Consider the following 16,355-nt stretch of genomic DNA (forward strand, 5'->3'; position numbering starts at 1 on the left):
AAATGACAGAATGATCTCAGTTCGAATCCAAGGCAAACCATTCAATATCACAGTAGTCCAGGTCTATGCCCCAACCACCAGTGCTGAAGAGGATGAAATTGACCGGTTCTATGAAGCCCTACAGCACCTTATAGAACTAACACCAAAAAATGATGTCCTTATCATCATGGGGGATTGGAATGCTAAAGTAGGAAGCCAAAAGATAACTGGAATAACAGGCAAGTTTGGCCTTGGAGTACAAAATGAAGCAGGGCACAGGCTGATAGAATTTTGTCAAGAGAATACGATGGTCATAGCAAACACTCTTTTCCAACAACCCAAGAGACGGCTCTACACATGGACATCACCAGACGGTCAACACAGAAATCAGATTGACTATATGCTCTGCAGCCAAAGATGGAGAAGCTCTATACAGTCAGTAAAAACAAGACCAGGAGCTGACTGTGGCTCAGATCATGAGCTTCTCCTTGCAAAGTTTAAGCTTAAACTGAAGAAAGTAGGGAAAAGCACTAGGCCAGTCAGGTATGAATTAAATCATATCCCTGTTGAATATACAGTAGAGGTGACAAATAGATTTAAGGAATTAGATCTGATAGACAGAGTGCCTGAAGAACTATGGACAGAGGTTCGCGACATTGTACAACAGGTAGCAACCAAAACCATCCCAAAGAAAAAGAAATGCAAGAAAGCAAAATGGCTGTCTGAGGAAGCTTTGCAAATAGCTGAGGAAAGGAGGGAAGCAAAAGGCAAGGGAGAAAAACATAGATATGCCCAATTGAATGCAGAATTCCAGAGAATAGCTAGAAGAGATAGGAATGCCTTCTTAAATGAACAGTGCAAAGAAATAGAAGAAAACAATAGAATAGGGAGGACCAGAGATCTTTTCAAGAAAATTGGAGAGATGAAGGGAACGTTTAATGCAAAAATGGGCATGATAAAGGACCAAAATGGCAGGGACCTAACAGAGGCAGAAGAGATTAAGAAGAGGTGGCAAAATTACACAGAAGAACTATACAAGAATGAGCTTAACGTCCCAGATAATCACAATGAGGTGGTCACTGACCTCGAGCCAGACATCCTAGAATGTGAAGTGAAGTGGGCCTTAGAAAAGCTGAGCAACAACAAAGCTAGTGGAGGTGACAGTATTCCAGCTGAGCTATTCAAAATCTTAAAAGACAGTGCAGTAAAAGTGCTACACTCAATTTGCCAGCAAATTTGGAAAACTCAACAGTGGCCACAGGATTGGAAAAGATCAGTTTACATTCCAATTCCAAAGAAAGGCAGTGCCAAAGAATGTTCAAACTATCGCACCATTGCACTCATTTCTCATGCTAGTAAAGTCATGCTTAAAATCCTACAAGCTAGACTTCAGCAGTATGTGGATCGAGAACTACCAGAAGTACAGGCAGGATTTCGAAGAGGCAGAGGAACTAGAGATCAAATTGCCAACATACGCTGGATCATGGAGAAAGCTAGGGAGTTCCAGAAAAACATCTACTTCTGCTTCATTGACTATGCTAAAGCCTTTGATTGTGTGGATCATAACAAACTGTGGCAAGTTCTTAAAGAGATGGGAGTACCAGACCATCTTATTTGTCTCTTGAGAAACCTATATGCGGGTCAAGAAACAACAGTGAGAACTGGACACGGAACCACTGATTGGTTCAAAATTGGGAAAGGAGTCCGGCAAGGCTGTATACTGTCACCCTGCCTATTTAACTTATATGCAGAGCACATCATGAGAAAGGCAGGACTAGATGAATCAAAAGTTGGAATTAAGATTGCCGGAAGAAATATCAACAACCTAAGATACGCAGATGATACCACTCTAATGGCAGAAAGTGAAGAAGAACTAAAGAGCCTCTTCTTGCGGGTGAAGAAGGAGAGTGCAAAACTTGGGTTGAAACTTAACATTAAGAAAACCAAGATCATGGCATCTGGCCCTCTCAATTCCTGGCAAATAGATGGGGAAGAAATGGAGGTAGTGACAGATTTTATTTTCCTGGGCTCCAAGATCACTGCAGATGGGGACTGTAGCCAAGAAATTAAAAGACGCTTGCTCCTGGGGAGGAAAGCCATGGCAAATCTAGACAGCACACTAAAAAGCAGAGACATCACCCTGTCAACAAAAGTGCGTATAGTCAAGGCTATGGTCTTCCCAGTTGCAATGTATGGCAGTGAAAGTTGGACCATAAGAAAGGCTGAGCGCCAAAGAATTGAGGCCTTTGAACTATGGTGCTGGAGAAGACTCCTGCGAGTCCCTTGGACTGCAAGGCGATCAAACCGGTCAGTCCTAGAGGAGATAAACCCTGACTGCTCTTTAGAAGGCCAGATCCTGAAGCTAAAACTCAAATACTTTGGCCACCTAATGAGAAGGAATGACTCACTGGAGAAGAGCCTAATGCTGGGAAAGATCGAGGGCAATAGAAGAAGGGGACGACAGAGAATGAGGTGGCTGGATGGAGTCACTGAAGCTGTAGGCGTGAGCTTAAATGGACTCCAGAAGGTGGTAGAGGACAGGAAGGCCTGGAGGAACATTGTCCATAGGGTCGCGATGGGTCGGACACGACTTCGCAGCTAACAACAACAACAATATACAGTACAAGTTGACATGCATATGTTAGATTGAAATCATCAACTAATACATTCTCATATATACAATAGTCAAACTGAAAAGTGACAAAAAATCAGTGATAGTGATATAAAAAAATCAAATTAGTACTATTTCATACTATTATTTTACTAAAGTAATTCATTAATCTGAATAATAATTCAGATTATCACCCAAGAAATAAAGGGTACCCTGGCCCTAGCTTTGACACAGGTAGCCTTTGAAAGCTTATCTTCTCTTTATAGAGTACAACAGAAGTAAATCCATGGCTTGCACATTTCATGTATCTAAGGTCCACAGATTGCAAAAGTACCAATTTTCAGAAGTGTGCTTTCTTTTTTGGGGGGACAAATAACTGTATTATGTTCAATGCACCTGATCTGTCCTTAAACTCTCTTAACAACCCAATTAGGTGGTTGAGCAGAAACGTTTTAGTGGTATCAAAATGATTTATATTTGAAAAGGAATTGAGACTTTTTCCTTTCAGATCCACCAAAATGGGCAGTCACTTAGAGCCATTAAACGATTTGTACTTCTTCATATTCTTTTCTAATACACAGTGATTTCTGTCATTGCCTCACTCTGCTGTTAACCAAAATGGAATTCTTTCTGCTATCATGAAGCTTCATAATTACTGCAATTCAGGCCAGCTCTTTTTGTGCAAGACTATCTTTACTGGATACTTAAGACGTTAAATTGCCTCCATAAACCGTATACTGTAAATAGCCAGTGTATCTATACAACTGAAAATATATTGATTATTTAATTCATTGTAACTTTTAACATGATAATTTCTATTCTGCAAAGCCATTTGCTTGTTTTTATAAATTAGTAGTTCTGATTGTTGTCTGGCTCACCGGAGGTTCCTGTATAATAACAAGAGCTGAAGATTCTCACAAGCTGTTAGGAGCCTATGTGGCCTCTCTACACAAGGAGTCCTCACTATCCTTGTGTGTAGAAGATGAATATTTGTACTGAGGAGTTTCTGGGCAGATTTCCTATATGGTTCAAAAGTGCAGAAAATCAGAACTGTGAATTACTCAAAGAGCCTCCATACACAGAGGTTCTTCCCTCTTGGAGATAGTCTTCTCCTATATGAAAAAAAAAGAAATATGCAAACTGCTAAATACTGTATCTGGATTACCTTACCAAATAAGTCAGTTGAGCAAAATTCTAGTCAAATGGTAAATGTCTATGGAGATTCTCAGTCATCCAGGTAATGGTTGTCCCAAAGATGCTTTTTCATGAGGCAACTGGACTTTCTTTTTTCTCTTTGAAGAAGCTGAAGAAGCTTCTTGGATGAGAAGCGAAACACCTTCAAAGGAAAAAAAGAAAGTCCAGTTGCCTCAATGAAAAAGCACCTTTGGGATAGTCAAATGGTATTTTTCACAATTCTGGAGATGAATGCTAGCTGAGGAATGTTGAGAATAGAAGTCCATACATCTTAAAGTTGCTGAGGTTGAGAAATACAGGTAGTTTTTGACTTACAACAATTAATTTAGTGACTGTTCACAGCTACTACGGCACTGAAAAAAGTGACTTTATGACCATTTTTCACACTTACAACCATTGTGGCATCACCATGGTCAAGTGATCAAATGCAGATGCCTGGCAAATGAATCATATTTATGAGGGTTGCAGTGTCCCGGGTGTGTGTGTCATGTAATCACCTTTGCAAGTCAGGGCCAGTGAATTTTGTTCTTTCAAACCTAAATGGAATATGGTAAACCTAGGGCACTAATGGCCACTTTGAGGTGATTACCATCTACTTCTGAGTTGGCAGGAAACTCTGCTCCAAATAGAGGAGAGGAGGAGGAGAAGGAGGAGGAGAAGGAGGAGAGGAAGCTCAAAATGCATGCCATGTGGGTGAACCATGTGCCTTCCACGTTACCCTGTTAACATTTAATTTGGAAAATCAACTTTGGACTCAGTCTTCCTTCAGGTAGAGGTAGACGTAAAATTTAGGTATAGAGGAAGGCTACCAGCTGGGAACAATTGCCTTGTGCAGGTGAACTGAGTGATGTCTCCAATGGAGAGAGGGGAAGGATCAGCAGATGGAATTCTACAGTGGAACATGCTGTCTGAAGAGAGTTTTTGCAGAGCCTTAATTAGTTCTTTTAAGCTGTAGTTCCTTTAAGGCAAGAAAAGACACATTTGTGTCTTCTCAACTTTCCCACCTCCGACACAGTTGCTGGGAAGAATTTTAATGACATGAAAAATGCAGAGGGGCTCTGTCCCTGCCAAGTTTTGTTTCTCCACAATCCTTTCACCCACATCTTTACCATGAACTACTTATTTCATAAAATTATACACTGCCCTTCAACAAACTTCTAGGATGGTTTTAAAAAAGCAAATATAAATGCACAAGTAAAATTTAATGTGTGAATAACTGTTGTTACTTTATTAATGTGAATTATGAAGCAGTGATGGATCATTTTACAGCTATTGGGTGATTTTGATACAACAGGCATTCAGCTGAGTGACTGGTTTTTTGAAAAACATCCCTTCTACCTTTATCTCAACTCCACAGGCAACATTTTTTTTTTGGACTGGCCAAATTTGTATCAGGCAAATAAGTATTAATTCACTTAAAATTCTACCTTACTTTATGCACATCTCATAATCAGGAATGATATCATGATGCACATTTCAGTTCAGGAAAGATCTCATGCAAAGACCTTACCCCTTGCAAAAAGTACCAGTCAAAGAGGTTAATGTGGAAAAGTATACATGACATGCTTAACTGAAGTCCTTTAAGTGTTCACCCTGAATTCAATAGCCCATCAATGGTACAGCCATTTTTAATTAGGTATTTTACACAAAGAATGTAAAAGAAATGTTGTTGTTAGCTGCGAAGTCGTGTCCGACCCATCACGACCCTATGGACAACATTCCTCCAGGCCTTCCTGTCCTCTACCATCTTCTGGAGTCCATTTAAGCTTGCGCCTACTGCTTCAGTGACTCCATCCAGCCACCTCATTCTCTGTCGTCCCCTTCTTCTATTGCCCTCGATCTTTCCCAGCATTAGGCTCTTCTCCAGTGAGTCCTTCCTTCTCATTAGGTGGCCAAAGTACTTGAGTTTTAGCTTCAGGATCTGGCCTTCTAAAGAGCAGTCAGGATTGATCTCCTCTAGGACTGACCGGTTTGATCGCCTTGCAGTCCAAGGGACTCGCAGGAGTCTTCTCCAGCACCACAGTTCAAAGGCCTCAATTCTTTGGCGCTCAGCCTTTCTTATGGTCCAACTTTCACTGCCATACATTGCAACTGGGAAGACCATAGCCTTGACTATACACACTTTTGTTGACAGGGTGATGTCTCTGCTTTTTAGTGTGCTGTCTAGATTTGCCATGGCTTTCCTCCCCAGGAGCAAGCGTCTTTTAATTTCTTGGCTACAGTCCCCGTCTGCAGTGATCTTGGAGCCCAGGAAAATAAAATCTGTCACTACCTCCATTTCTTCCCCATCTATTTGCCAGGAATTGAGAGGGCCAGATGCCATGATCTTGGTTTTCTTAATGTTAAGTTTCAACCCAAGTTTTGCACTCTCCTTCTTCACCTGCAACAAGAGGCTCTTTAGTTCTTCTTCACTTTCTGCCATTAGAGTGGTATCATCTGCGTATCTTAGGTTGTTGATATTTCTTCCGGCAATCTTAATTCCAACTTTTGATTCATCTAGCCCTGCCTTTCTCATGATGTGCTCTGCATATAAGTTAAATAGGCAGGGCGACAGTATACAGCCTTGCTGGACTCCTTTCCCAATTTTGAACCAATCAGTGGTTCCATGTCCACTTCTCACTGTTGCTTCTTGACCCGCATATAGGTTTCTCAAGAGACAAATAAGATGGTCTGGTACTCCCATCTCTTTAAGAACTTGCCACAGTTTGTTGTGATCCACACAATCAAAGGCTTTAGCATAGTCAATGAAGCAGAAGCAGATGTTTTTCTGGAACTCCCTAGCTTTCTCCATGATCCAGCGTATGTTGGCAATTTGATCTCTAGTTCCTCTGCCTCTTCGAAATCCTGCCTGTACTTCTGGTAGTTCTCGATCCACATACTGCTGAAGTCTAGCTTGTAGGATTTTAAGCATGACTTTACTAGCATGAGAAATGAGTGCAATGGTGCGATAGTTTGAACATTCTTTGGCACTGCCTTTCTTTGGAATTGGAATGTAAACTGATCTTTTCCAATCCTGTGGCCACTGTTGAGTTTTCCAAATTTGCTGGCAAATTGAGTGTAGCACTTTTACTGCATTGTCTTTTAAGATTTTGAATAGCTCAGTTGGAATACTGTCACTTCCACTAGCTTTGTTGTTGCTCAGTTTTTCTAAGGCCCACTTCACTTCACATTCTAGGATGTCTGGCTCGAGGTCAGTGACCACCTCATTGTGATTATCAGGGACGTTAAGCTCATTCTTGTATAGTTCTTCTGTGTAATTTTGCCACCTCTTCTTAATCTCTTCTGCCTCTGTTAGGTCCCTGCCATTTTGGTCCTTTATCATGCCCATTTTTGCATTAAACGTTCCCTTCATTTCTCCAATTTTCTTGAAAAGATCTCTGGTCCTCCCTATTCTATTGTTTTCTTCTATTTCTTTGCACTGTTCATTTAAGAAGGCATTCTTATCTCTTCTAGCTATTCTCTGGAATTCTGCATTCAATTGGGCATATCTTTCTTTTTCTCCCTTGCCTTTCGCTTCCCTCCTTTCCTCAGCTATTTGCAAAGCTTCCTCAGACAGCCATTTTGCTTTCTTGCATTTCTTTTTCTTTGGGATGGTTTTGGTTGCTACCTCTTGTACAATGTTGCGAACCTCTGTCCATAGTTCTTCAGGCACTCTGTCTATCAGATCTAATTCCTTAAATCTATTTGTCACCTCTACTGTATATTCAACAGGGATATGATTTAATTCATACCTGAGTGGCCTAGTGCTTTTCCCTACTTTCTTCAGTTTAAGCCTAAACTTTGCAAGGAGAAGCTCATGGTCTGAGCCACAGTCAGCTCCTGGTCTTGTTTTTACTGACTGTATAGAGCTTCTCCATCTTTGGCTGCAGAGCATATAGTCAATCTGATTTCTGTGTTGACCATCTGGTGATGTCCATGTGTAGAGCCGTCTCTTGGGTTGTTGGAAAAGAGTGTTTGCTATGACCATCGCATTCTCTTGACAGAATTCTATCAGCCTGTGCCCTGCTTCATTTTGCACTCCAAGGCCAAACTTGCCTGTTATTCCAGTTATCTTTTGGCTTCCTACTTTAGCATTCCAATCCCCCATGATGATAAGAACATCATTTTTTGGTGTTAGTTCTATAAGGTGCTGTAGGGCTTCATAGAACTGGTCAATTTCATCCTCTTCAGCACTGGTGGTTGGGGCATAGACTTGGACTACTGTGATATTGAATGGTTTGCCTTGGATTCGAACTGAGATCATTCTGTCATTTTGAGGATTGTATCCCAGTATTGCTTTTCCTACTCTTTTATTGACTATGAAGGCTACTCCATTTCTTCTGAGGGATTCTTGCCCACAGTAGTATACCTGATGGTCATCTGAATTAAATTCACCCATTCCTGTCCATTTTAGTTCGCTGATACCTAAGATGTCAATGTTCAGTCTTGTCATCTCTTGTTTGACCACGTCCAGCTTTCCTTGATTCATGGATCTTACATTCCAGGTTCCTATGGAGAAAAAATCTTTACAGCATTGGACTTTCCTTTCACCACCAGACACATCCACAGCTGAGCGTCCTTTCGGCTTTGGCCCAGTCGCTTCATTCTTTCTGGCGCTACTAGTACTAGCCCTCTGCTCTTCCCCAGTAGCATATTGGACGCCTTCCGACCTGAGGGGCTCATCTTCCAGCGTCATATCGTTTTGCCTTTTGGTACTGTCCATAGGGTTTTCATGGCAAAGATACTGGAGTGGGTTGCCATTTCCTTCTCCAGTGGATCACGTTTTGTCAGAACTCTCGGCTATGACCTGTCCGTCTTGGGTGGCCCTGCACGGCATAGCTCATAGCTTCATTGAATTACGCAAGCCCCTTTGCCACGACAAGGCAGTAATCCATGAAGGGGGTAAAAGAAATAAAGATAAGTTAAAAAAATGAGTAAAATACCGATGAGTAAATAAGGGATCTGAAATGTAATAGAGTTTACAATTTTCCAATGTATCATTAATTACAAATTATAGAACGCTGCAATCCTGAGTACATCTGCTGAAGGAAACCTGACTGAATAGATTAGTGTTTCATTTTGAAGAAAAATGCATTGATTGCTTTATTTTGTTCTTTAAAGCAACGGCCTCCAACCATGGACCGTTTCTGTGGAGGGAGGTTTTTCTGCAGACCGGAGGGGACGTGGTATCACATGCTGCCTGCATCCCATGGATGGGACTTCACTTGATTGTCTGGGTCGGTTACTGGCATGCTGCGAACCGGTGCTACTCCATGGACCAGGGGTTGAGGACCCCTGCTTTAAAGTATGAAAATAATTTAGAGAACACAATTACATGCACATACACAAAGACACACAGGCAGACATAGAGATGACAAGATCTCTATGACATATGTTCCAAATAGTTGCCTCATCTTCTTTCATTGATACTGGCTTTTCATCCATAGAAAGCTCCACCTTAGTAGAAGACTACAAGCATAAAAAGTATGCACCTCACTTGTAAAAGAGTATCCTTGCACTTTATTTTCCCCTATACTCTAAAGCTTTGATTTTGTCTTCCTCTATTCTTTGTGCTCCCTTGGTGTGCTCAGCCTCCAAATGCTTACCTTCTCTTCTACTGTTGCGCAGGCATTTCACTTTGGGGAGCTTGATCAGCAAACGGCAATCATCCGCTTTGGAGACACAAACAGAGTGCAATGTTATTTGATTGTTTCTTTTCATCGTTCAAAGACTTTCACACAATCAAGAGGTCAGAAAGTGAGTGTTAAGAACTTTGACAGTGCACAATTAACTCCTAGTGGCAGAAAAGAAAAGAGTATGTGGCCAGTATGATGTCAAGGAAAATGGGAAATTATAATACGTGGGGAAATCTCTTTTTGGGGATCATGTTTTCAGTCTCAAAACGTTTGAGACTGTGCACCAATACATGTGCACGCAGACACACAGTTCCCTCTCTCCCTCCTTCACAACCCCTCTTGTTTTCAAGTTCACTTACGATCATCGCTGAAGTCATCTACTAATAGGATTTCATGGACCAGATGCACCGGGGTTCGGTTCAGCACACTAAGGAATCATAAAAGAAAATATCCAATGGATTTTTCAACCGGAAAAACAAAACTGGGAAACAGGCTCAGAATACATTTCACCTGAGCAGGTAACAGTGAGGTTGTGGGGAAGGGATGAAGCCTTTGCAAAAAGTGAGCATTATTTAAAGTTATACTACTTAAATAAAATTGATATGATCATTCCTTCTGGTCATTACTATTTTCCAACTCCAGTTAGAAATCCAGTCTCAACGGTGTTTTCGAGATCCTCTGGGGGCTGCCCTTAATCCTGAGGGTTCATTGCTTAGAGCAAAGTATGAGGCAGGCGTTCCTGTACTGTTTCATCCAGGATCCAATTTAGATGGTAAGTGTTTTAGAAACAAAATAGAATTCCCATGATAGGCTGCAATTATAACTGTGGTGCAAGATTTCCTTAAAGTACCATAGCCACTGCTTGTGTTTCATCAATTAAAAAGCTAAGCTGAAGCATGGTACTCACCAGCTATACTGCTTTACAGTCTGAAGCTTCTCATAAATAAAAAGGAATGCCTGCTCATAGAACCATGAAGTTGAAGTTGCACTTCTGGGTAATAAGATCAACAGCATTTTACAAAAGAATACAAACAAACATGGTCAAGGTTTGTAAAAACCATGTTCCTGCAAAACTATCAACTCTACAAAGAAACAATGATGTTTGTATTCCATTAGTTGTCACTATCAAAAGAAAGGAAATATATCTGGAAGGCTTTACAAAAATATTATTACTTAAAGAATGACCTACGTAACTAGTCAGAACAAGAGACAAGCAAATTCTGTGTAAAGCTAATTTTTGTAGAATGTCTTTAATTATAAGTTGGCTACAGTCATTGTCATTGTGAATACTTAAATTACATGCTAATTTAAACTGAGTCTGGTTTCTTTTAGCTAATGGGATTGCCCAAGCATTTAAAATAAATGTATCATATGAGTGTTGTTTTGAAGATAGCTATTTCCCTTCGTTATGTAATGTAAACAAATTATTCCCTATCGGGGGAATATAAACTACAGGTTACTAGTGAAATATGAGACAGAAAAAAATTGCCATTAACTCTGAAAAAGAAAGCTTCAACTAAAACCCAAATCCTTTTATTTGAAAAAAAAAACAATGTAATTCATTTGAAGGTTATATTGATTAATGACATTGATTAATGCTTTCAGGAAAATTTCATTGTTTGAATTTATATATCTGTGAATTTATATATGAATTAAACAATTACAAAAATAAAAATAAAATGAAATTCATTACTCTAACCTGAATTTAATTTTGAATTCCCCATTTATATTAATTTTAACATACGGTAACATAATATATGAGCCCAATCTAATAGGCTATTATCTAAGAAATAAGACACCAGTTTTGTTACTGTGAGGTAACAGAATTTTATACAGAATTGGGGGATATATAAAGGATATATGTTGGAATAAACATATGGCAGAAGGATAGTTGAGCTGAAGGATGCTTAATCCAACAAGAGCCTTCCCAAGTTATTTAGGAGTCCTGTCACTTCTAGCATATTTCCCCCTGTACTGGACACTAGGCACTGGACATTGTCTCCAGGCTGGTGATGTTTGATGTTCCTTTGAGGGGTAAATGGTTGAATGCTATGAATGTATGTAATTGTGGGTTTGGGGCTGAGTGAATGAGAAATAAGGATGTCTTGGTCTGGGAAGGGAGAGCAAAGGAAGGAGAGCTAGAGTTGGAGGGAAAAGGCAGGCATTACCATTGATATAGAGCCCTGGTTGCACAATGGTTAAAATGCAGTATTGAGGCAAACTCTGGCCAGACCCTGGAGTTTGCTCTTGACAGGGATCAAGGTTGACTCAGCCTTCCATTCTTCCAAGATTGGTAAAATAAGGACCCAGATGCTGGCAATGCTATATCTAGTGGACCAGCCTTCAATATTATTAGATCCTTAGTGGCCCTGAACTTTGGCAGTTAATACTACCAAACTGTTGGATTCCAATATCGGTCTAATTATGAAGACCCTAAGATTGTTAGTGCTTGGGCAGTTCAATTTGCCATCTGATGATGTTGAATATGGAGTTGCTCAGGAGTTCGTGGTTTCTATGGCAAACAGGGACTTGTCCCAAGTGATTGAAGGTCACATTTTATTTCAGGAGAGTCACAAAATAAACTGATAGTTAAAAAGTATTACCCTCGCTCTGTTGCTATAATCAGATCACACTATGATTGCCTTTTTGTTAACTGGTGTCACCCCACCTTGTAAAGGAGATAAGGTCTATTAGAATGGCCTATCAGAGATAATTTATGGAGCTGCTGGGTTCCAAGGAGAGCATAGGTTTTTGTTATGGAAGGTTGTTGAGAAGGTGGTTGAGCAGTAGCTCCAGATTATCTGGATCCAATTCAGTCAAGCTTCAGGCTGAGTTAGATTACCGAATTAGAATTGATTATGCTGTCAGTCCCCTTCATGCCTTGTCGTGGCGAAGGGGCTTGCGTAATTCAATGAAGCTATGAGCTATGCCGTGCAGGGCCACCCAAGACGGACAGGTCATAGCAGAGAGTTCTGACAAAAAGTGATCCACTGGAGAAGGAAATGGCAACCCACTCCAGTATCTTTGCCATGAAAACCCTATGGGCAGTACCAAAAGGCAAAACGATATGACGCTGGAAGATGAGCCCCTCAGGTCGGAAGGCGTCCAATATGCTACTGGGGAAGAGCAGAGGGCTAGTACTAGTAGCGCCAGAAAGAATGAAGCGACTGGGCCAAAGCCGAAAGGACGCTCAGCTGTGGATATGTCTGGTGGTGAAAGGAAAGTCCGATGCTGTAAAGATTTTTTCTCCATAGGAACCTGGAATGTAAGATCCATGAATCAAGGAAAGCTGGACGTGGTCAAACAAGAGATGACAAGACTGAACATCAACATCTTAGGTATCAGCGAACTAAAATGGACAGGAATGGGTGAATTTAATTCAGATGACCATCAGGTATACTACTGCGGGCAAGAATCCCTCAGAAGAAATGGAGTAGCCTTCATAGTCAATAAAAGAGTAGGAAAAGCAATACTGGGATACAATCCTCAAAATGACAGAATGATCTCAGTTCGAATCCAAGGCAAACCATTCAATATCACAGTAGTCCAAGTCTATGCCCCAACCACCGGTGCTGAAGAGGATGAAATTGATCGGTTCTATGAAGCCCTACAGCACCTTATAGAACTAACACCAAAAAATGATGTCCTTATCATCATGGGGGATTGGAATGCTAAAGTAGGAAGCCAAAAGATAACCGGAATAACAGGCAAGTTTGGCCTTGGAGTACAAAATGAAGCAGGGCACAGGCTGATAGAATTTTGTCAAGAGAAAATGATGGTCATAGCAAACACTCTTTTCCAACAACCCAAGAGACGGCTCTACACATGGACATCACCAGACGGTCAACACAGAAATCAGATTGACTATATGCTCTGCAGCCAAAGATGGAGAAGCTCTATACAGTCAGTAAAAACAAGACCAGGAGCTGACTGTGGCTCAGACCATGAGCTTCTTGTTGCAAAGTTTAGGCTTAAACTGAAGAAAGTAGGGAAAAGCACTAGGCCACTCAGGTATGAATTAAATCTTATCCCCATTGAATATACAGTAGAGGTGACAAATAGATTTAAGGAATTAGATCTGATAGACAGGGTGCCTGAAGAACTATGGACAGAGGTTCGCAACATTGTACAAGAGGTAGCAACCAAAACCATCCCAAAGAAAAAGAAATGGAAGAAAGCAAAATGGCTGTCTGAGGAAGCTTTGCAAATAGCTGTGGAAAGGAGGGAAGCAAAAGGCAAGGGAGAAAAAGAAAGATACGCCCAATTGAATGCAGAATTCCAGAGAATAGCTAGAAGAGATAAGAATGCCTTCTTAAATGAACAGTGCAAAGAAATAGAAGAAAACAATAGAATAGGGAGGACCAGAGATCTTTTCAAGAAAATTGGAGAGATGAAGGGAACGTTCAATGCAAAAATGGGCATGATAAAGGACCAAAATGGCAGGGACCTAACAGAGGCAGAAGAGATTAAGAAGAGATGGCAAAATTACACAGAAGAACTATACAAGAATGTGCTTAACGTCCCTGATAATCACAATGAGGTGGTCACTGACCTCGAGCCAGACATCTTGGAATGTGAAGTGAAGTGGGCCTTAGAAAAGCTGAGCAACAACAAAGCTAGTGGAGATGACAGTATTCCAGCTGAGCTATTCAAAATCTTAAAAGACGATGCAGTAAAAGTGCTACACTCAATTTGCCAGCAAATTTGGAAAACTCAACAGTGGCCACAGGATTGTAAAAGATCAGTTTACATTCCAATTCCAAAGAAAGGCAGTGCCAAAGAATGTTCAAACTATCGCACCATTGCACTCATTTCTCATGCTAGTAAAGTTATGCTTAAAATCCTACAACCTAGACTCCAGCAGTATGTGGATCGAGAACTACCAGAAGTACAGGCAGGATTTCAAAGAGGCAGAGGAACTAGAGATCAAATAGCCAACATACGCTGGATCATGGAGAAAGCTAGAGAGTTCCAGAAAAACGTCTACTTCTGCTTCATTGACTATGCTAAAGCCTTTGATTGTGTGGATCATAACAAACTATGGCAAGTTCTTAAAGAGATGGGAGTACCAGACCATCTTATTTGTCTCTTGAGAAACCTATATGCGGGCCAAGAAGCAACAGTGAGAACTGGACACGGAACCACTGATTGGTTCCAAATTGGGAAAGGAGTCCGGCAAGGCTGTATACTGTCGCCTTGCCTATTTAACATATATGCAGAGCACATCATGAGAAAGGCAGAGCTAGATGAATCAAAAGTTGGAATTAAGATTGCTGGAAGAAATATCAACAACCTAAGATATGCAAATGATACCACTCTAATGGCAGAAAGTGAAGAGGAACTGAAGAGTCTCTTGTTGCGAGTGAAGGAGAGTGCAAAAGTTGGGTTGAAACTAAACATTAAGAAAACCAAGATCATGGCATCCGGCCCTCTCAATTCCTGGCAAATAGATGGGGAAGAAATGGAGGTAGTGACAGATTTTATTTTCCTGGGCTCCAAGATCACTGCAGATGGGGACTGTAGTCAAGAAATTAAAAGACGCTTGCTCCTCGGGAGGAAAGCCATGGCAAATCTAGACAGCACACTAAAAAGCAGAGACATCACCCTGTCAACAAAAGTGCGTATAGTCAAGGCTATGGTCTTCCCATTTGCAATGTATGGCAGTGAAAGTTGGACCATAAGAAAGGCTGAGCGCCAAAGAATTGAGGCCTTTGAACTCTGGTGCTGGAGAAGACTCCTGCGAGTCCCTTGGACTGCAAGGCGATCAAACCGGTCAGTCCTAGAGGAGATCAACCCTGACTGCTCTTTAGACGGCCAGATCCTGAAGCTAAAACTCAAATACTTTGGCCACCTAATGAGGAGGAAGGACTCACTGGAGAAGAGCCTAATGCTGGGAAAGATTGAGGGCAATAGAAGAAGGGGACGACAGAGAATGAGGTGGCTGGATGGAGTCACTGAAGCAGTAGGCGTGAGCTTAAATGGACTCCAGAAGATGGCAGAGGACAGGAAAGCCTGGAGGAACATTGTCCATAGGGTCGCGATGGGTCGGACACGACTTCGCAACTAACAACAACAAATGCTGTCAGTGACCTTTAGCAGAGATGGGATGCATCTTTGTGCTCTTTGAATTCTTAACAGTTTTTCATACCATCAGTCACAGAATCCTTCTGGACAGCCTGCAGCAATTGGGAGTGGGCAGTTTTGTGTTATGTTAGTTCTCCTTTCTCTGTGTACAGTTCCAAGCACTGTTGATGGAGGGAGGTACCACTTCCTATTCAAGATTTATATGAAACCACAGGGTGAGGTCATCCATCAGTTCAGGGTCTGCTATCATCAGTATGCAGATGATACTCACTTATACATGTTGATCCTGAAATATGCAACTGCTGCTGTTGATGTCTTGCCTCTGTTGGCTGTTCCGGTCTGGATAGAAAGGAACAGACAGGCTGAATCCCAACAAGAACAAGTGGCTGTGGATATAGGGGTCCCCTGGTTTGAGGGAGTTTTCATCTTTCCCAACCATCTTGGAAAGAGAGTTGCACTTCCCCATACAAGACAGGTACATAATTTGGGTGTTGGCTTGGAGTCACACCTCTTACTTGAAGAATTCTGCATGTATCCATCTAGTGTACCAGTTGTGCCTGTTCATGGATTGGAGTACCCTTGGATAGTCACTCAAACCCTAGTCACCTCTAGAATGAACTACTGCAATGTGCTCTACATGGGGCTACCCTTGAAATGCCTTGGAAATTATCTTGCTCCAGAATGTATTCCTGCATGTCATACCAAAGCTCCATGTTCTACCTGTCTGCCTCTCTATTGGCATTTGGGTGCCAATCAAGGTGCTGGTTATAAAGCCTCTTATGATGTAGAATCTGATTACCTTAATTACCTGATTAATTACCTGATTAATTTCTGCCCATCCAGTAAAGTCCAGCAGAATGGATAAACTTCTC

The 16,355-nt window shown here is 41.2% G+C and overlaps 1 protein-coding gene across 1 annotated transcript in view; it reads right to left on the reverse strand.

Annotated features, from left to right (window-relative positions):
- GALNT14 (polypeptide N-acetylgalactosaminyltransferase 14) overlaps nt 1–16,355 on the reverse strand; it is a gene marked incomplete at its 3' end in the record, with an annotated part of 335,253 nt that overhangs the window by 65,833 nt on the left and 253,065 nt on the right. Inside the window, exons 4-5 of the mRNA XM_081341474.1 lie at nt 9,759–9,826; nt 9,370–9,435 (exon numbers count right to left, since the gene is read on the reverse strand). Coding sequence (XP_081197600.1) covers nt 9,370–9,435; nt 9,759–9,826 — 134 coding nt within the window. The remainder of the gene's footprint in view (nt 1–9,369; nt 9,436–9,758; nt 9,827–16,355) is intronic.

Source organism: Vipera berus (assembly GCF_964194415.1).
Source record: "Vipera berus genome assembly, chromosome: 1".
NCBI classification, from domain to species: domain Eukaryota; kingdom Metazoa; phylum Chordata; class Lepidosauria; order Squamata; family Viperidae; genus Vipera; species Vipera berus.